This window comes from Chroicocephalus ridibundus, unplaced genomic scaffold (genome assembly GCF_963924245.1).
Source record: "Chroicocephalus ridibundus unplaced genomic scaffold, bChrRid1.1 SCAFFOLD_94, whole genome shotgun sequence".
Taxonomy (NCBI): Eukaryota; Metazoa; Chordata; class Aves; order Charadriiformes; family Laridae; genus Chroicocephalus; species Chroicocephalus ridibundus.
In genome coordinates this window covers 653539-675328 of record NW_026961295.1, presented here as the reverse complement: position 1 = coordinate 675328, position 21790 = coordinate 653539, and the positions used below count along the sequence as shown (strand labels likewise).

At 54.0% G+C, this 21790-nt stretch overlaps 1 protein-coding gene across 1 annotated transcript in view; it reads right to left on the bottom strand.

Moving 5' to 3' along the window:
- LOC134509184 (deleted in malignant brain tumors 1 protein-like) overlaps positions 1-21790 on the bottom strand; it is a 78904-nt gene that overhangs the window by 1167 nt on the left and 55947 nt on the right. The window contains exons 7-9 of the mRNA XM_063321668.1: positions 9707-9716; positions 7065-7368; positions 6379-6707 (exon numbers count right to left, since the gene is read on the bottom strand). Coding sequence (XP_063177738.1) covers positions 6379-6707; positions 7065-7368; positions 9707-9716 — 643 coding nt within the window. The remainder of the gene's footprint in view (positions 1-6378; positions 6708-7064; positions 7369-9706; positions 9717-21790) is intronic.

Sequence of the window (21790 nt, the reverse complement as noted above, 5' to 3'; positions counted from 1 at the left end):
GGGTCCTGGGTGGTGGATGAAAGGGATCTTGGGGGAATGGAGGGAAGAGGTCCTGGGGTGATGGTGGGAAGTGGTCTTGAGGGGATAAAGGGGTCCTGGGGGAGTGGTGAAACAAGATGCTGGGTGGGATGGAGGAAAGGAATCCCAGGGGAATGGAGGAAAACAGTCCTGAGAGGATAGAGGAAAGGGGGTTTGGGGAGATGGAGGAAAGGAGTCCTAAAGGATGGAGGAAAAAGATTCTGGGGGTGATGGGAAGTGGTCTTGGGGAGATGAAGGAAAGGGGTTCTAGAGGATGGAGGAAAAACATCAGTCACTCGCTGAGACAAACAGCTCCGGTGCTGGCATGTCAGCAGCAGAGCTGGGCAATTGCAGTGAAAAGGAGCTTTACCTAAGCTTTTCTGAGGACCCAGGCAGAGTGGCAGGGACCCACAGGGAGCCCACAGCTCGCGCAAGGGCAGCTGACGAGGCAGGGCAGAGCCTGCAGCAGCAGCGGCCAGCCCCCACCCCCTTAAAAGGAGGCCTTAGGGAGCACAAGTGACCAGGAGCGTGGTGACCAGGACAGGCAAACAGGACGTGGCACGTCAGCCAGGGCACGGCACGGCAGTCTGCGCGGCAGTTCGTGCGGAAGGGCGCAGAAAGCTCGGGAGGGAAGCTCAGCCATAGTCTCTACCCGAAAGATGCAGCTTCCTGCATCTTCTGCACTTGCCAGAGCAGACGTGGCCATACAAACAGAGCTCCTGCAGAAGCACGCAGCCACCCAGGTCTCTGGCTGCCGGGAGTGTCTTAACCTCTCAGGGCTAGTGGATGGTAGAAGAGATGACAGCTGGGTGAGGTGCGACCGGGTGGATGATCTACTCAGCCTGGCAGCAGAGCTAAAAGAAAGGCTGCAGAGCATCAGGGACTGTGAGAAAGAAGCTGATTGGTGGAATCAGGCTCTGACCTTCCTGAGGAAAAAAACAGAAGAGCCATCAAAAAAAAACCCCAAGCTGAAGGAGATCTGGTACCCTTCTGCCAGACTGAAGGCAGTGGCCAAAAGGAGGCCAGTGAATGGAGAGGGCAAGCGAACTCCCTCCTTGCCCACATCCCCTAACCAGGTGCGTCTGCAAAACAGGTATGAGGCTCTGGAGGAGATAGGCCAACCCCTGGATGGCATGGGAGATGGTTTGGCTACACCAGAAGAGATGCCAAGACCAGTAAGGCCTACCCGCAGTTTAAAAACCGCCTCCACGAGGAAGAAGAGGTGGGTTGTGTGCAATCTGTCAACACTTGCCTCCATGGCTGGTGTCACCACCACAGTTTTGGGTTTATTCGAAAATGGGATGGCCTATATGGCACCAGGCTTGTTGGCGTCGGATGGGGCTCATCTTTCTGAAAGGGGGAAGAGAGTGTTGGCATTCCAGAGATGTGGTGGGATGGCTCTTATGATTGGAGTGCTGGAATGGAGGGATACAGACTCTTCAGGAAGGACGGGCTGGGGAGATGAGCAGGGGGTATTGCCCTCTATGTCAATGAACAGCTGGAGTGCATGGAGCTCCACCTGGGGATGGATGAAGACTCAACAGAGAGCTTACGGGTCAAGATTAAAGGGAACACAGGGGCAGGAGACATTACAGTAGGGGTCTGCTACTGGCCACCTGACCAGGATGATAGAGCGGATGAGGCCCTCCGTAGACAGGTAAGAGCAGCATTGCATTCACAGGCCCTGTCATCATGGGGGACTTCAACCACCCCAATATTTGTTGGAAAGACAACAGAGCAGGGACAAGAAATCCAGGAACTTCTTGGAATGTGTCGATGACAACTTTCTTCTTCAAATGGTAGAGGAGCCAACGAGGAGAGGAACTATGCTGGACCTTGTCCTTACCAACAAGGAGGGGCTGGTGGGGAATGTCAAGCTCAAGGGTAGCCTTGGCTGCAGTGATCTTGAGCCGGTAGAATTCAAGATACTTCGGGTAGCGAGGAGCGTACTCAGAAAGCTCACTACCCTGGAATTCCGGAGAGCAGACTTTGGTCCCTTGAGGGACCTGCTTGGCAGGGTAACATGGAAAAAAGTACTGGAGGGAAGAGGGGCCCAAGGAAGCTGGTTATTTGTCAAGGATCACCTCCTTCAAGCTCAGGAGCGGTGCATGCCAAGAAAGAAGAGGTCAGGCAAAAAAGCCAGGAGGGCTGCCTGGATTAACAAGGAGCTCCTGGACACTCTCAAAAGCAAAAGGGAGGCCTACAGAGGCTCCAATGACTGATAAAACACCAATATGCTCCTCTCTGGGCATCAGCCCCATGGAGGTGGAAACTTGCCTCTCACCCCACCTCCAGGGGTGCTGCGGGGCAGAGGGGTGCAGGAGGAGGCCCGCTACATGGATGAGGGTGTGTGAGCTTTCTGCCCCCGTGTTGCCCCATTGCACACCCTGGGGCGCCATCAGAGCCTGGGGGCACCTCACCCCAGGGAGGGCATGTCTCACTCTGTACCCACTTTGCACGTGGGAGATCCTGGCTTCAATCCCCAGCACCTCCAAGGGAGTTCTTCCCTGAATGCCCAGCCTCAGGGAAAGGCTGGAGCTGGAGCCTCTGGTCCTCTGCAGGCACTGTGGGCCTGCCCTGCCCAGCCAGCGTCTGGCTGTGGGGTGAGGAGGGCTGTGTGCGCTGCCTCTTTGGAGCCCCCTCTCAGGAGAGAGGCGGGCAGCTGTGCTGGACCTGAGCTCAGCTCACTGCCCTGCACCACACACCCACCCAAGACGTGCCCCCTCCCCACCGCCATGTCTTTGGGGTCTGGTTTCCTCCAGCCACCCTCGGGGAGACACTAAAGCACCTGGGCAGGCAAGCACAGCTCTGGCTCAAAGGCTTTTAATAAGAACCGATATGGGGGCCCCTGTGTAAAAACAGGGGAATCAAAATCGAGGAAACGCCTGGCAGTTTCTGCTGCCCGTGGGAAAAGGGAGAGGGTTCCCTGGTGCTCACGGCTCTCCCAGCTGCACAGACCTCTCCTCCCTCCTGGCTGCCCCCAGCTGCACTGCAGGGACGGGCTCTCCTGGCCCGGGGCTCAGGGACTGTTGTGCACTGAGCTCCGGTGTCACAGCCTCTGTGTCCTCAGGGGGATGTGCCACAGACACCTCTTCAGCATCGTCATAGCCCGTGCTCTCTGGGGACAGGGACCAGCCATCCCACTTAGCTCCGGGGGCACAAACACCTCTCTGGGAGAGCAGGTTTGGCCCTGCAAGAAGCAAGGCAGGCCATTGCATGTTCACCCCATGGGGTGCCTCTCCTGGGCTGTACGTCACCTTCCTCCCTTCTCCTCACCAGTCTTGAGACGTTCAGCTCCCTCTCCCGCCCACGGTCCCCCCAAGGAAAAACTCCTGGGGCAGGTTCCCCCACCCCAGCACATTGGGCTCTCAGCGTGACAGTGAATCATCCAGCACCGGGGATGCCACCCCAGGAACCAGCAGCTCTTTCTTTCCCTCTCACCTCCAGGGGTATCCGTGGGTCCGGATCCTTCCTCTGCCACCCTGGGCATTTCCCAGTCTTCCTGCCCAGGGGAAGGATCCTCCCCAGGGTCAGAAACCTCCCTGGCATCATCATAGCCATCAGCTGGGTCACCTCCAGGCAGGACAGGGACGTCTGAAAGGAGAGGAGAGCTGGTGACAGTGAGAAGATGCGTTCTGCAGAGCAGAGGATGGGAGGATGCGCAGGGACGTGGGGCTCCGACGTCGGTGTTTGCAGCCCCACAGGAGATCCCGCCCGTCCTCCCAGCTCCGAGCATGATGCTCAGTGACACTGCTGTCCATCACATGTCTGCAGGGAGGAGAGATCCACCCCTTCCTGCCCCCATTAGCTGGTGCTGACCCCAGACCATCCTCCTCCTCGCTGTCCCCGGGGTAGGGCTGCAGCTTGCTCAGGGACCCCTCTGAATAGGAGCCTGGAGAGAGGCCCAGCGGGTGTTAGGGGAGTGCGCTCTGCTGACCCAGCTTGTGCTCAGTGCTGCTGGGGACGTGGGACCCACAGAGCCACGGCTGCACGGGGGCGAGGGCTCAGGACTCACCCTGCTGCCCTGGGACAAAGCCCATCTCCAAGGGCCTGCCAGAGCTGCCCTGGGACAGCCCCTTCCCTCACCCCTCAGGTGTCCCCCAGGGTGCAGGGGCAGGCAGAGAGGGGCTGTCCCCAAATGGGACGCGCAGAGCAGGTGGGGAGAAAGCTTCTCTCCTGGGCCCAGGACATGGGTGCTCCCCACACAGATCCAACAGCCCCACAACCGCACGAACCATGGGTTAGGGGGCTGCAGGGGTCAACCCTGGGTGGCAGCCAGGGGAAAGAGCACTGTAGATGTGTCCTCAATGAGGGACGCACACCAACCTGAGCCGCTGAACCTTGCCTGCTTCTGCCATGCTGGGCTGGAACCGATCTCCTCGTACATGGCCTCGGGGAAGGGCTCCTGGGCTCTCTCAGAGCCCGTGGACAGAGGCAGGGCTGGCCCAGGGATGGTCAGAGAGGGGATGGGATCCCGCAGAGAGCACGCACTCTTGTCCCCCAGCTCTGCCTCTCCCGCTCACTGACACCCCACGGCACCCCTGGCCTTGCCAGCAGGCATCTTCCCCTGGGAAGGGACCCACCTCTGCGCCCAGCCCTGGCGCTTCGCACTTGCCCGGCCAGGAGGGCCAGGAACAGGCAGAGAACGGCTTTCAGGATGATGCACATGATGATGGGCAATGAGACTCTCCTGCTGACGGTCAGACGGCCCCGCGTGGGATCTGCATGGCAGGAACACAGAAAGGGCAGCACCAGGCCTGGGAGAGGTGAGGGGCCGGCACACCCCAGTCCTGACCCCCATTACATACCGGGTTTCAGGGGATGAGGGATGGGGAAGCTCCCACCTGAGTGGGTGAATGACAGCCCTCCCCAGCCTCCCGCCCCACCGCTACCCCGGTGCCTCCTCCTGGGAGTTTCACAGCCCAGCAAGGAGCCCCTTCCCTCCGGCTGTGGGTCACAGCCTGGCCCCAAGAAGACCCAGCGCTGGTGGGGAGGACGGGTTACCTGCTGGAGGGGTTGGTGCTGCCGTCCTGGGTGCATCTGCAGAGGAGGAGAAGGAGAGCTGGGCTGAGAGGGTGGGGGTGCAGGTACCAGGGAGCCTCCTCTCTGAGACACCGTGTGTGTGTGTGCGCACGTGTGCATGTGCAGACACCCCTGCCACATCCCACCCAAATCGCCCCTCCTGCCCGACTGGTGAGCATGGCCAGGAAGGAGCGCAGGGCCCAGCGCAGGGACAGAGCCGGCAGCCCGGGAGGTGCCCCTGGGGGCTGCAGGGCCCTGCGGGCAGAAGCTGGAGGACATCGAGCCCCACCGAAGCTGCTGCCCACTCGGCAAAAGGCTCTCCTGCTCTGCAGGGATGGCCTTGCGCTCAGGAGCTCTGGAGCCGTGATGGCAGCCAATGGGGAAAAGGGCTCCCTGTGAGGTGTCCCAGCCCTGCCGCTCACCTGAGCAGTTCACGGCCGCGTCCTCCTTATGGCGGCAGGCACCGCTGTCCCCAGGCCGGGCCCAGCAGTCCTGCAGAGATGGCTCTGTCCCCCGGCACTCCACCTGCTCCAGCCAGATGGGGCCGCTCCCCTCCCCAAATGCAGCCTCGGCCAGGGCAGACACCGCAGGGCCACAGCCCAGCTGCCTGCATGCCACCTCGGCATCCCGCATGTCCCAAGAGTTGCCACACACCGTCCCCCAGGAGCCGCGGTGCCACACCTCCACTCGGCCAGAGCACCCCTTCTCCCCTCCCACGGCACGAATCTTCTCCCTGTCTGGAGAAGGCAGAGAGCTCCCAGGGCCGCGGGACAGCAGGCAGAGCCCTGCCAGGCGAGAGGGGCATGCAGAGGAGCAGCTGCCTGTGCAGCTCGGGGTGCTGGGGCACGCAGCCATTGGGGCCGGGGGCGTTTCTGGCTGACTCCCTGCAGAGGGAAACGCTGTGGTGAAGGGGCTGCTGCAGGGGGGGCGTGCAGCAGAGAGCGGGGCTCAGCTCAGCTCGTGCCACCCACCCATGGCAGCAGTTGAACCCCGGTCCTTCAGGGGACACACACTCGGCAATGTGGGGGACCCTGACTGCTCGGCCCCAAAGGGACCCTGGGTCACAGAGCAGCAGGAGGGTGTCCATGGAAGGGACACTCCTCAGAGCCCTGGCTGTTCCCTTCTGGGACCTTGCCTCGAGAAACCTCTGCCTCAACCAGGCGAAGCTGGGAGCCCGGCTGGCAACCGCTGGTGAATGTGTGGGGCTCCAGGAGAGGAAGTCCCATTTTTGGTACCAGCAGCAGAAGCGTCTGGCTTGGAAATGAAAGGCCCCTGCAGGCCCAGGAATTTGTCCATGCCCAGCCAGGAGCAGGATCGCAGGGGATGCTGGTGCCCGGCTAGCTCAGAATTACCCTTGCAGGTGATGTGGGTCTCATCTCGCAGGTCGTCGCATGACTGCGGGTGCCAGGGAGCGGAGGGACACTGCCAGAAGGAGCTGTTTCTCTCCCCACACTCCACACGATCCAGCCAGGCCGTGCCAGACAGCCTGCCGTGGGGCCGTTGTGTTTCCAGGGACCCTCTGTCCCCGCAGCCCAGCTCCTTGCATGCCAGCGACACAGTTTCAGGAGTCATGGAGTTGGAGCAAACGCTCCCCCACGTCCCATTGTAGAAAACCTGCAGGCGCCCGGAGCAGTTGGTGCCGTTCTCCAGCCTCAGGGCCATGAACTCTGGGAGGAAAGGCAGCGAGGGGGAACAGGCTGGGCTGGGGCTGGGGGAGCAGGGACACCCCTGCACCCGCCAGGCCCTCAGACAGGCAAAGGCACGTCCAGCAAGTCCCCCTTGCACCCACGGACAGAGAAATGTCCCTGATGGACAGACACCCCTGCCCTCCCTGCTGCCCGTCAGGGACAGCGGAGCGCCCCAGGGACCCCCGGTGGGACTGAGGGCACCTGTGCATGGGTGTCCCCACAATGGCCTTTGTCAGGGGCTCAGAGCTGGCCAGGAACAGCCTCGGCCGTGTCCGGCTCTCCCCTCGTCCCGGCCTGCCTGGGCGCTGGGCTCCCACCACAGCTCCCGGCACACACCTGAGCAGACGACTCCTGCGTCCTCTTTGTGCCCGCAGCCGTGCTGCCCCCAGGACCCTGCCGGGCAGTCCCAGAGAGCAGCTTCGGCCCCGGAGCAGTTCACGCTCTCCAGCCAGATCTGAGCGGAGCCTTCCCCGAAGCGAGCGGAGCCAACCGCCTCCAGCGCCCCTCCGCAGCCCAGCTGGCGGCAAACGACGGCAGCATCAGACAGGTCCCAGCCGTCATCGCAGACGCTCCCCCAGCTGCCCTGGTAGTAGCTCTCCACTCTCCCAGCGCAGCGCCCACGCCCATTCACCAGCCGCACCTGACGGCTCCCTGTAGCAGGAGGAAACCCCGGCTGCCGTCAAGGGCCGGCTGCCCACCCAGCCCAGAGCCTGGGGGGGCCGTGCAGCGCCACTCACCCCGGCAAACGACCCCCACGTCCTCGGCAATCCCTGCTTCCAGCGCACTCTCAGGCAGGGAGGTGTTGCAGAGGGTCAGGTTGGCCTCGTGCCCTGCACACCGCACCCCGCGCAGCCCCACGGGACCCGTCCCTCTCTGAGCCTTCGGGGGGTTGTAGGCTGCCTCTGCCTCTCCGCACTGCAGCTGCCGGCACACCACGCTGGCCTCCTGCACGTCCCACTGCTCATCCAGGACTCTGCCCCACCTCCCGTGCTGGAAGATCTCCACTCGCCCGTCGCACGGGCTTCCTCCACCCACCAGCCGCAGGGATGCGAAGCGAGCTGGGCCTGGGGAGAGCAGCCATGCCCCAGCCCTTGGCGGCATCGGGGAGCCCGGCAGCCTGCAGCATGTCTCCAGGCTCTGGCACCCTTGCAGGAGGGCCTTGGAGCTCACCTGCCTGCTGCCAGCCCTCTGTGGGGACCTTCTGAGCCAGAGCCTTGCACTGCCACAGGGTCCCCTGCTTTGGGAGCATTTAAGAGGAAAACAGAGTAACCGAGTGTTTTCCTGCACTCACCTGAGCAAATGACAGCAGCGTTGTTCTCATGGGAGCATGGCGAGGCCCCCAGGGCAGTCACTGGGCACTCTCCCAGGTGGGCTTCAGTCCCGTCACAGTGGAAGGAGTCTCTCCAGACAGGGCCGCTTCCTCTCCCAAAATGCCCTCCTTTAGGAATGGACTCAGCAAACCCGCAGTTGAGGTGACGGCAGAGAACGTGGGCGTCCAGGAGGTCCCAGCGGGAGGCACAGAGGGTGCCCCAGGTCCCCTGCACGTGGACCTCCACCCTCCCCTCACACGCCGTGCTGCCGTTCACCAGCCTGAACCCTGTGAACTCGGGACAGAGAAGGATGAGACAGGGCAGACTTGTGCTTTTGCTGCCTTGGGTGGTGGAGTAGAGGGCAAACGGACACCCTGCCTTTCTCCTCCTTCTGCACCCTTTTAGGGCTGCAGACAAACATTCAAGGTCAGGTCTAACGGGGCTCTGAGCAACCTGATCTAGTTGAAGAGGTCCCTGCTGGCTGCAGGCAAGTTGGACTAGATGACATTGAAAGGTCCCTTCCAACCCAAACCATCCTATGGTTCTGTGATCACCCCTTCTGTCCTCACACCCAGCACAGCACAGTCCCTGCTCCCCCATCATCGGCACACCCCCGGTGGTAACACCCTGCCCTGAGTCCTTACGTGTGCAGGTGACACCGGCAGCATTCGCGTGGGGGCAGGGCCGGTCCCTGGGGGACCCCGTGGGGCAGGAGCTGAGAAGGGATTCATTCCCCACACACTGCAGCTCTCTGTCCCACGTGGGACCAGCCCCTTCTCCAAAGTGAGCTGCCCCGGGACCAGACAGGGCTGTGCCACACTGCAACTCTCTGCAGACCACGTCGGCAGCTTTGGGACCAAAGTCGGAGTCACAGACAGTTTTCCACTGGCTCCCGTCATGGATCTCCACTCGTCCTGAGCAGGGGTTGTCCCCTCCAACCAGCCGGACAAATCCTGGAGTAACCAAAGAACCCTGTGAGTTCCCACAGCCCTCTGGCAGTTACATACCCATGTCCCACCTGCCCTGCAAGGTGGCCACAGGCAAAGAGCCCCACGGCCCTCCCAGCAGCTCCCAATGGGTGCTGATGGCACAGATATACCAGGCACACCCTGCTCCTCTGCCCAAGGACAGGGCTTTTTCCCTTTGAACGGCCCCTTTGCTTTGGTTGAGGGACTTGTGTCTGCCAGCCACTGGCCACTCTGCACCCTTCTCTGGGGCTGTGGGTGGCCGCGTGAGCAGCTCTCGGTGCCTCTGGCACAGGGGAACCTGGCCCTCAGCAATGCCAGACAGGTGCTGGCTGAATTGGAGAAGAAAGATGAGAATCAACAAAAAATGCGGGGCATTGAGGGGGATTCATCTCCCAGCCCCAGGCACCAACCGACGGTGGGATGAACCATCTTGGGGCCCGGCGGTGGGTGGAACCCCACTGGTCTTTCCTCAGGGACCAGGGACACCAGCAATGAGAGTCCCAGCTTGGCAGTGTGACCAGCAACACAGGACCCTGCCCTGGCAGCCGTTCATTGCTCCCTGAGGGCACAGCCAGGTCCCTTCTCCTGTCCCAGTCCCAAAGGTGGGGAAGAGATTGGCTCCTTACCTGAGCATGTCACCCCAGCATCCTCACCATGATCACAGTTGCTTTGACCCCATCCATTGTGTCTACAGTCAGACAGGGCCGACTCTGTGCCGTGACACTCAACATCATCCATCCAAATGGGGACAGATCCTGGCCCAAAGTGTGCTTCAGCAGGAGCTTTGACAGCGGACCCACAGCCCAGCTGCTTACAAACCACTGCAGCATCATTCGTGTCCCAGGAGTCATCACACACGGTCCCCCACTGGCCCTGGTGTTTTGCCTCCACTCTCCCAGCACAGCGTCCGCTGCCATCCTCCAGTCTCACCTCCGCAGCCCCTTCAACCACCAAGACGGGACTGGTCAGGAGAGCGCCGAGTCCCAGAGTGCAGCTCTGGGGTCCTCCCTGCCTGTCACAGGCACCAGGATGGGAGCCCTCTCCCCTCCAGGCTCTCCCTGGGGATGTGTGGGCGTCCCCCCACTCCCCATGGGCTGTGCAGGCTGGGGGTGCTAACTCCAGACCCGCCCGGCCATTTTCTGTCCACAGCCCTCAGCACCTCCTCCCACCTCAAAGGGCCCCTGCCCATGCCCACCCAAAACCTGTATCGCCAGGCCGTGCGCAGGGCACCTGCTCCTCCCCAGCCCAGCACCCCTTAACAGCATCATGGAGACACCCTCTCCCACCCAGATGGACACAGGCAAAGGCACAGGGTCCATGGACTTGAGCTCCTTCTGACCCTCATCTCAGTGGCACTTGGAAAGAAACCCTCTTCCCAAAGGGCTCTTGATGACCCCACTGGTACCTGATGGCCCTGGGCTGTGGGAAAAGGGACCCGGCACTTACCTCTGCAGAGCTGCACCCAGAGGAGCAGCCACAGCACCCGAGGGGACAGGAGTCCCTCCATTCCCATCCTGAGCCTCCTGCCCTGCTGGCACAGCCCTGCTCTTCCCCACTCCCTGTCACAGCCCCTGGGGACTCATGGGGACGTCGATGATGGGAGGGTGATATATCTCTGCAGATGCCGACCCAGCCGCGGAAGGAGCCAATCGAAGCAGCAGCACCTTTTTAGACGTTATCGGGAGCTATCTCCCCTCCGACACAGCCCAGCCCGCCAATGAACTTCTCCAGCGCCGTTCATGACCATATATGAGGGACATATATGTCCCGCTGCCGGTGTCATGGTTGCTGTGGTGGCAGATCATTATGGGACAAGCTGGGTGTGCAGGGCAACTTGGTTAGTCACCCCTTGCACCCTGCTGTGGGCCTGGAAGCACTGAGCATCTCCTGCGCTGGGCTCATCCAAGAAGCCATGAGGCAAGTGTCCAGCTGCCCCCAAGCTGCGGTGACCATGAAGCGGGGACTGCACCAGGGTCTGTGTCAGGATGGGGAGGAAACAGCCCCTGCCCCTGCTACGGACCTCACTGTGCTGGGAGCAGCAGCTGGGAGAGGTCTTCATCCAGGGCAAGGGCTCCATCCCAGGAGTGTTGGCTTGTCCGTCCCTCCCTGCAGGGCCCCACAGTGAGTCCCTCGCAGGAGCCGCAGCTGGATCATGTCCCTGCCCTGGCAGCAGACGGGAAGCCCAGAGGCTCAGACGTGTCCCTGACTCTCAGTGTGTCACCCAGGGGCCGTTATTCCCCACGGGCGGAGCGGGAGCTGGAGCCTGCAGGTGCACAAACCACAGCCCACGTGGCCTCGACGCGCTCCCCCCGCTCCCCCTGCAGCGCCCGGGCAGGAAGTCTGTGGTTTCCTCCTGGCACCGTGCCCAGGCACATCCCTGGGGTGCCCCCGAGCCACCCCCACCCCGACTGCTCCAGCCAGGGCCGCAGGGGCTGCTCCTTCGGCCTCGCAGACACGGGGACAGGCAGCTCCCAGCCCCCGTCATGCCCCTGTCATGCACATGGCCGCTCTGCACCGAGCCCCACGGGCACGGGGTGACATCGGTGACGTGACCTCACATCCTTCCTACTGCCAAAGCTGTGTGTTCGTGGGTTATACTGACGGTGACCTCACACTCTCCTACTTCTGCTGCCGTGTGCTCATGAGTGGTACCGACAGTGACCTCACGTCCCTCCTGCTGCCACCACCGTGTGCTCAGGGGTTACAGTGACCATGACCTCACACCCTCCTGCTGCTGCTGCTGCGTGCTCAGGAGTCCCGCTGTCACACACGTGTGTGCGTGTCGCGTACAGGCTTCTGATGATGACGGTTATTCCAAAAAGCCATGTTGGGGTGGGGACCAAATATTATTTTAATGGCATCAGAAGCGGCCACACAAGCCATATGCCTGCTCCTTGCCCAAAAGCTACACAAGCAGCGGTGAAATCACAAGAGTGACATTCACCCCTAGGGTCACCCCATAGACCTGCCCCAGCCCCACAGGGCCCCGCACCGTGATGGTGACCAGGATGGGTTTGGGGTTCGGGCGCAGGTCGGGGTCCAGGGAGAAGACGCGGGACCGCACTGGGGAGGGACGAGATTGTAGGAATGTATCTGAGAGAAAACGGTCATGTGAGCCAGCCTCCCTACTGTGAGAGATTAGATTAAGGGCAAAACAGGTGGTAGAAGATGGAATTAGTACATGGGAAAAACGGGAACTGAAAAGGCAGGAAACATGTTGTGCTAATGACTAAACAATTTACTATGCGAATTCTTGTAACCAATCTGATGTGTGAATGAACTGCATGCACCGCGCGTGGACAGTGTAACTAGCTAATCAGAAATAAGCGAGTTGCGTGTACGGCTACAACGCAGGGTATAAAAGATGATGATCTGTGCTTAATAAACGGCTTCTGTTGATTCACATTGGATCGTCTGGAGTCCAGTTATTTCTCCTCAGTTTCCTAGACTGTGACAATGCATATGTGAATCGCCTTAGGGTGGCACATAAAGGAGCAAGAATTGTAACACGGGGTCCTTCTCGGGCTCCCAGCCGAGAGGCGCCTTTACGGCTGGCAATAAGAAGGGGGTTTAGCTAATGTGTACGTCTGCTGCCTTCTTCCCTGTACCCACGCAGGAACTAGAAGAGAAGAAAAGTGCAAGCGTTTTACCGTTTCTGTAGAAGTTCAGGTCAACATTTAAACAGCCAAAGCTCTGAAGAGTTACGCTGACCCTTACTTAGGCACTTCTTTTGTCTCCCTTTGAGAGATAACTAAGCACATTCCCTCCTAGCCACAGTCTAGCATCCAGAAGCATGCAGAACACGCAGACAAACCTCCACCATTTTTTCAGGGATGTTTCAAGTCATGCGATACTTAGTGCAGGAGTTCACCAAATGTCACTAAACTCGGAGACTTTGACCCAGCCAGCCACGGCCACGGGGCTTCAGCTCACCATTTGTGTGTCAGAGCCATCAGACGGGCGGCCCCGTCCTCCTTGAGACACCCCTTGGGGCAGCCGTACCCAGCGCCGGGTGGCTGGATATGGCCTTTGCTCCATGGGAGGCGCTTCCTGGGAGCAGGATCTCTCACTGGGGCACTGGGAAGCCCTCCTGAGGCCTGCATGCCTGAGGGACGGCTCTGCACTGCTCCATCGCTCACCAAAACCAGGGGCGGAGGAAGGCTGCCCTGGTGGCCTCCAAAAGAACCAGCTCCCCTGGGCTCCTCTGCGGCCACCGGGCACCTTTGCTGTCAGGCGGCTCTCCGCGCTGCTCTGCCAGCTTAACCAGCATCTCTTGCCCTCCATCTCTTCCCGCTCCTCACCAGCACTTCTCCTCCCGCAGCTCCCTGACCAGCTCCCCCCTGCTCTCCCCGGCCCTCTGGCCCTTCCCGCCCCTCTCCCCCCACCCCGCCGCCCTCTCCCAACCTTCTCTCCCTCCCTGACCTCCTCCTCCCGGCCCCAGCCGTGCTCCAGGGCCTGGCCCTGGGCGAGGGCAGCCCCGGGGAGGCGGCCATGGTTCCCGCGGGGTCAGAGGGCAGGAGGGGGCGCCCCGGGGCACGCTGGGAGTTGTGGACCCGGCACGGGGCTCCCGGCGGCCATCTTGTGTGGGCTGAGGGGAGGCTGGCACAGGCCGACAGGACAGATCTGCAGAGCCGGGAGCTGCGGTGAGTCCTGGGCCCTTGGGCTCCTGTCAGCCCTCTTCTGCCTCCCTGTTCCTCCCTGCCCTTCCCCTTTCCCTCTGGGTCCTGTTTTTCGCCTCCCTGTACCTCCCTTCCTCTCTCCTGCTGTGCTCTGCTCCCTCTCCGCCCTTTCTCTTCTCTCCAAGTCCCTCTCTCTCTCTGTCATCCTTCCTCTCCCTCTACTTTCCCCGTCGCCCTTCCTTCCTGCTCCCTGGGCCTCTTGGTTTCTCTCTCTCTCTTCTGCACAGAGGCCCCAGGCTGAGTGTGCAGCTCGCACTGTGCAGTGAGGTCAAACCCATGTGGCTACTGGACAGACCTCTCTCTCCCTGCTGAGCACAGAGTAACTAGGTTTGGGGTGTTTTTAGCTGCCTCAATTAAGCAACTCCGGTTAGATAGGACGAACCCTGGCTTCAGAGTTTTACTCTGTGACCAGTTAATGAAGATATGCCACTATTATGTACTGGTAAACAGTGGGTTCACTCATTTGTCTTCCTATTATGTCCACAAGGAACAAACAGGCTCTATTAAGACTAGCTATATAACACGAGCTTTACGAAGTAGCTTGACTAGTCCCTGTGAGCCAAATCATGCTTGCTTTACTTACAGGATTGTCCCCCCAATCATTCTGCTTGCGTGAGAGGCCCTTCAGATGAGCTTCTATTTTTGCATTTTCTCTGAGCTGTGCCATTAGCTGGGATTTGTTTGTTAAGTGGAAGATTAATGTCAGGCAATTTTAACACGTAATCTGATCTGGAATACTTGTTTACTGGAATTGTTTACCCAATGGTAGATCGTGGACAAGATCAAATAATTTATTGTTCTATTCAAAAAAAAAAAAAGGTTCTGAATGTGAATGGAAAACCGTTTTCTGTGTTCACTTACCTTTCTGTTCTGATGTATTTACTGATGCCTGTCTTTATTCCCAGTCATGGAATTCATAGAGTCGGTTCTGTGTGAGTCGCACACAGTCAGTTTGGTTTGAACTAAGCCGTGGGCAGAGCACTAGCGTAAGGTTTGGACCCAGAAATGTGCACTCTTGTGGGCCTTGTGTCAAATCATCTCTTTGTGCACAGAAATAAACCACACAAAATCATTTTCTAAAAAATTTCAGGCTGCTCTTAGTTTCACCTTTGCCTCTTCTCCGCTAATCAACATTATTTTTCTTGCTACAAGGTGTACAAGGAGTTACATTCTGGGTAAGAGCTAGAGTCAGGGGGATTTGTGTTTTCATTGCTGTTTTGCCCTCAGAGGGCTGCTGAGAGTCATGGTCACCGTCTTGTCAATCTTCTCAACCTCTCCTCTTCTGGGGAGGAGCAAGTAAGCGAGCCAGTATCAGGATGTCTTTTTAAGGGAAGAACCTTAGTTGAAGACAAGAGGATGTATTTACACTGAGACTGACACAGGCCCTTTTCTGTGCCTTCATTAACTTAAACAAAGTCTGAGCTGAGCGGAACAGAGCATGTGCCTCTCATGGTCCTGCACAGGGGCTATAGGGTAGAAAGGCGTGGAGTTCACAGCACCAGGAGGGACAGTGCCTGACAAGAGAGTGGGATTTTCCTGAAAAGGGAGGAATGAGCTGAGGAAATAAATAAAAGCGGAGGGAAGGATGGGGCTACTCCCACAAGAAACCTTTCCCTTTTGTCAGATCTACGGGTGCAAGTAAACAAAACCCAGATCCTTCGGCAAGTTGGAAGGCACCTTGTGACGTTTCACTACCACAAGTTTTATGCACGGTTTTGACTTACTTAGGGGGTGGATGATGAGAGGGAGTAGACAGCTGAGATCAGATTTAATTTACTTATTAATTACTTGCTAAACTTTGTGTCAATTAAGAAATAGCGCTGTTGTGAAGACAGAGGGGTCTTGTGGCCAGAGAGGAGGCTGCTAAACTAGGTTGATAGTCTCTCCTAATCGGTCTTCCTTGTCCTTTTCTCCTTTTCACTGATTTCTCTGACTCTTCCTTGTGCTACTTCCCTCTTCTTAAAGCAAGGATCATTTGAATTCGTATTCTTGCAATGCCAGTACCTCTTTCTGTGATGTTCTTCAACGGAAGGGTTTGAGGCAGGTGACAAATACCACCATGCAAAGTATATATGCAGTGGCGTTATGCACATGCCTGGAATACTGTTGCCATTTCTGTCATTATAGGTACTAGATATGGGGAGTGTCTGTTGCCAAGATCATATGCATAGTTAGCATCTTCTATTTTGCCTGTAATCAATCATCTGTCCTACGAGGGTATTGCATGGACCTTTCCAGTGCGTCTCTAATTGTGGTGTTTAAAGCCTGGGTAGCTCTCTGTTGGAATGGGAGCCATCGCTGGCAGAGCAATCACTACCTTTGTTTGATAGTATTTGCGCTTGACATTAGGATGAAGGGTGTTTGGCATTTCTCGCCAGCTGGATGTGTTGGAAGTGTGGACAGCTGTAATGTGGTGGTGCAAGCATAAGAAACTGATAAGTCGTTTTGTTTGTTATAGCAACTGCGTGGGCTGATGGCTGAGCACAAGCCTCATATAGGTAAGATGGACAAAACTGGGCCTCAGTTGCTGGAGCTGAGCCCAGGGGAAGGTTTTTCTATCCAAGTGGAATATGTGGCAGCACTACGTATCAAAGGCACCCCATAACCTATGGAGCCAGAATGAGAGGTTGTAATGACTTGCATTTTCTTCCTTTTAAGTTCTAAAACACCTCGTCTCATTCATTGAAATACGAGTACAAGGAAGCCCACTGAATGTGCCAACAATTTTAAAATTTAATATATATCTCTCCTAAAATTAGACCTGAATAGTGCCAATTTAATTTCCGTCTTTACCACTTTTGTAAGGTTTTGTTGCTGCAATCAGTTTTCCAGAAGTCCGGAAGGTGGGAAGGCTACTTATCTTCCAGAACACATTTTGCTGTCTCGTATGATATTCGCACTTCTAACAAAAACACTGAGTCCGTAACGTTGGTCACAGTGTCTGATTTGAAGTGGGTTGTGTGGTGGGAAAAAGTCATTCCATTCGCATTGCCTGTATTCCTTTGCATAGAAAGGATGTAGCTATTTGTTCCCATCAGGCAATCTTGTTTTGCTGTGCTCTTTCTGGCACCTTTCCCAAGTGTAGTCAAGAGTGCTTTTTGTAGATCCCGGAGGGATTGTTAAATGCACCCAAGGTTTACTAATTTCTGTAAATTGAAAGGGGCACGGTGGTGAGGTGTTTTTAGGATTCTCTAGGGATCCAAAAGCATATAGTAAAGGCTATCTTTGGACCTATACCAAAGGGTGAACCATGTTACAGAGCTGTAATTGAGTTTCTGGACACCTCCCTGGGCTCGGTCAACTGTGGGTCAACATAACACAGGCTGTTGTGTGCTTTTAGTTGCAGAAAGTAACGTTCCTTTACTGCAGTAACAAGCGTCACCTGGGCACTAGCAGACGTCTTTTTGAATGACCATACATATCGAATCTTAACCAGTGGTTATATGCCAGTGTATTGGTCCTGATATGAAAAAGTATGTATTTACTACTCAGGTAAACAGCTTGCTAAAATGATGAAATGGCTCATGAAAGAGCCAACGAGTCATGGCTCTCCAAAATAAGGTACAACCTACTGTATGAATGACACAGGACTAAAGGCAAGTAGATTCTGCTCTATGTATAGTATCTTCAGATGGAACGTCTCAGGACTGAAACCGGACTTCATAGTAAAATTCTTCAATCTGAGAGGAAGTACCATTTTGCAAGGTCATTTTTGTAATGTAGATATTGAGAGAGGGGAAGAACCACGAAGGGCAGTATTGCAAGCGGCACATACGTCTGTTGGCTAGAGATGTTAAATATGTTAATTTTAAAGTACATTTTTCCAAGACAATTTCAAATGCCATTTTTCAGTTGGTTTTTTTTTTCCTAATTTCTCTGCCACTTCTTTCTGTCCTTTACCACCCTACCAGTTTCATGACAAGACAGATTTGACTCTTGAGAGTCTGAAAGGCACAGCTGAATGTCTGAGGCAGCCACCTTCAATCTCAGCAGAGGTTGAGAAGATTAAAGAGCAAATCAGTGAAGATAAGAACGTGTCAGTGGATCTGGAAAAACTTCAGCCGGTGTATGAGACGCTTAAACAGAGAGGGAAGGAAATGATTGCTCGCTCAGAAGGAGCCGATAAGGATATATCTGCTAAAGGTAATAATAGATGGAGGAAAGTTTCACGTAGTGGAAATGCAGCAAGCTGCAGCATATAAAAATGTTCATTTCTGATGACCACTGATCTGGGGACTGTGTTCTCCTGGAGAAGCTGGAGAAGATGTATAAAAGCAAAGTATTTGTTTAAAATAATTCATCGTGGATATGACCTTTGTTTTATTTTTTAAGGTTATGGTGGTTGTTTCCACTTAAGGTTATGAGTCGTCCTGTAAAGAAACAATTTTACATTCTAAATTTTAAAAGATACCCATATGTTTCTGCTGTAGAACTGTAGAGAGATTTTTGGCCAAGAATCGTTTGCCAAGGTAGTAATCTAGTTCCTCTGTTGTTTAGCTGTTCAAGATAAACTAGACCAAATGGTCCTCATTTGGGAAGACATCCAGACCTTGACTGAGGAGAGGGAGGCCAAATTGTCGGATGTAATGAAACTAGCCGCCAAGTTGTGGTGTAGTCACGTGGCTCTTGCAGCTGCTATTAAAGATACTCAGGAGCTCATTGGAGAACTGGAGGGACCTGGAGTGGACCCATCTGTAGTCAAGCAACAGCAAGAAGATGCTGAGGTCAGTAGAAAGTATTTTGTTGACTTAAAGTATTTTATTTATGGTATGCGGAGAAAAGACAGAATTACTCTGAAATACCACAGGAGGCTATTTTTTTAGAGACCAAGAGGGATAATTGTGTAGGAATTTACTATAGTGATATCTCAAGAGTCTGTGGTAAATAACATGTACCAGTTCTGAATTGCAATGAGCATGCAACATGTGCCTGTCCTTATATTTGCATATCTGCTTATAAACACGTATATAATAAGCACGTCACTGAGACTTCTGAAAGTGATACGTACTTGAGATTCCCTGAGTAATAGGTAACATCTAAATGAAAGGTGTACGCATGTATCGTGCTCTATGTATTATGCTCTAAGCCTGTAATTATTCATGCTGATAGTTAAAGATTTGAGGGTTGACTGACAACCTCTGAAAAAGAAAACACTCTGATTAAAGAAATCTATTTGAAAACTTCCTGTTTATTTTTTTTCATCTCATGCAAAGTGACATCATAAGCCATTGTTCTAATTTAGACTGGTGTCAGTTGATTTCACTCTGACCCTGCAAAGGGATGCTTGTGTTTTAAGCGTCAGATTGTAAGTCCAAGGGACTTTAAAGAAACCACAGGCCGAATCCTGCCATGATCTATCTTGAAAACAAGCTGTACATAGATTATTAAAGTTAGTGTGAGCGGCGTTGATTTTTTTTCTCTTTGTAGGCTGCTGAAGAAGAAATTGATGGACTACAAGAGGAACTAGCAACAGTTCTGAGCCTTGGCTCTGACCTTGGAGCTGCTTGTGGAGAGCCTGACAAACCTATTGTCCACAAGAGCATAGATGAGGTATGGGAAATGCAGGTGCTTGAATCTGCTACGCCAGGTGCTTGTTCAGCTGAAATTGTATATCCTCCCTGCCCCCAACAAATTTTGCAACTAGACATTTTGCGGCAAATGCAAGATACCCCTGAAGCTTTTATGATAACATAAGGGTTGCTTTTCAAGTAAATGGATCTTGGCTCGTATTAGTTTAGAATGTATAGACAATTTTATTGTATTGATTTATGGGTTAAAAGTTCTATAAAAGACAGAAAGGGTTTTTGTGGAAATAGTCACTGATTACTGCAATAGATGGCTACTTTTTGCAATAGGAATGCTGGAATAAATTTGAAACGTATCTGGTTTATGCCAAGTGCAACATCTTGGCTGAGACAATCCTGCTTGGATGGCTACAGAGTACTGACAGTTTCTCCAGTGTTCAGCAGGGTATGTTTCTTTTAAGCTACCTTTTTGATAAGGATGCAGTTCCAAATGATTTAATGATACTATTTCCCATATTGACTGTAATCCGTAGGTTAAGAAAACTATGCAGTATCAGTATTGAATTTTACAGCTTTTTTCATCCAGAACATCGAGTGCATTCTGAAGGAAAGTAACTATGCAGTGATAAGGAGAACAAGAGTTTTAACACGGAATTAATGTGAACTATTCATGCTTAGTTTATTGGTGTTATTGATGAGTGAATAATGAGTGAACGCACATTATACAGCAGCAGTAACATTCTTTTGTCCATTGGAGTAAATTTCACCTATTTGCAGCTGAATTCTGCCTGGGATGCCTTAAGCAAAACAAGGAAAGAACGGGCAGATAAGCTTGTTGGAGCTCTGCAGGCAGCTGTTCCGTACCAAGAAGGACTGCAGGTAAGATGGTGTGATACACCTAACCCAATCTTGAGTCAATAGGACTTAATGTGGTTGTAGTAAAAACTGTTACGGGATTGGGAAGGTGACATGTGTCACTGATTCTAGCGACTGTTTTCTTCAGTAGGCAGATATTTTTTCTCGGGGTTGGTTGGGTTGGAGGTTTTTCTTCCATTAAAGACTAAGTCTGTTTGGGTTGTTTTCTGCATGTAGTTGTTCACATACTCCTCTATGTATAGATTCGAAATTGATGTGCCCTTTATTGGTAAGACACAAGTTTATAGTAATCCTGCTCACATTTCCTGGTGGCAGTCAGTACGTAACATAGTAGGGGAGTTGAAGGTGTGACACGTTTACATGATCCAAAAGGAACAGAATACAGGTCCGTATACTCACCTGCAGCTGTTTTCTTTGAGTGGAGGACAGTGAAAGAACTTCAATTTTATTCCACCTTTTTTATAAGTCAAATATTTCAGTTTGACTATTTTAAGCCCAAAATAGTAACATAATGTTACTGGACCATTACAGGAATTCTTAGTGTAATTATACTAAGAATATAGACATACTGGAGCATCATACTAATTCTTACCGTAATTTATCCAATCACAATACTTTGGAAGATGATTCACTTTTAAAATCGGTAGGTAAACTTTCCAGCAGTTTTTTAAGATATCTTTTCTCTATATGCGCTGTATTTTATTTCATATTTTTGCCTATTCTTTGCAAGTTTTGGCTGAGTGGCAGGCCTCATGTCTTTTGTCAGTGAATGGCTGGAAGATGGAAACAGTAGAAGGGTTTTCATGGTCAGATTTTGCAAAGCTGTCTTTTTGCCCAGTGGAATTCCTGTCTTTCTTGGTTCATTAGATCTTTAAAAACAGAGTTTCACATGACACTGAGGGCAGTTGCTTGTGTGTTCGGTGCAGACCAAGCAGCAGAACACATCTTAATAATAATGCAACATCTTGTTTTCCATGTTTTTTTCTCCAAGGTCTCTTCTTTTCATACTGCACAGAGGTTGACTTGTAGGGTTACATTAGGAACATTGCCGTTGCTTTGAGAGCTTTGTATTTCCTGGGGCTGCACATTGTACACCCTACAAGCTTGGTACTTTGTAAAAGAACTGTATTTAACTGCGGCCTTACGCTCATTTCAATAGACAATATTAAAAGTATTGTGGGCAGATTGTTAGCTACAGCTGCCTCACCCTGTTGAGCGTGTTGGGGGGGGTTAGTTCTCCTTTTCCCAAGGAGTTGTGTAGCAGTGGGCAGCTCTGAGAAGCCGTCCTAAGCCCTTCTCTGTAATGAATCACAGATAACAGGCAGGAGGAAAAAGGGCCTGGCAGAGGTATTTTTTCCTCTGTGTAATTAATTGCCCAGAGTGCTATAGGTGTTCTTAATCTTTAACTGGAGTGTTCTTGAGGTCGTTCTGCATTATATCAGGAGTAAGGGAAGTACCCACAAAGCCTCAGAACTGGGGAGACTTCATTGGTTTTTTGAAGTTCCAACTGCCTTATCCTGAGGAGATTCAGTCAAGCTCAGGTATTGTCCATCACTGTCTAATCTGTACTGAATGGGTCGTGTTCCATCTTCCTGATACAGATACCGTTATCCTTCAACAGAAGTTCTTTTGTCATCATCATTTAAAGTGTGTTATCATTCAGCTACCACCTTCCATCTTTGCTCCGAAGGAGTGCAGAACAGA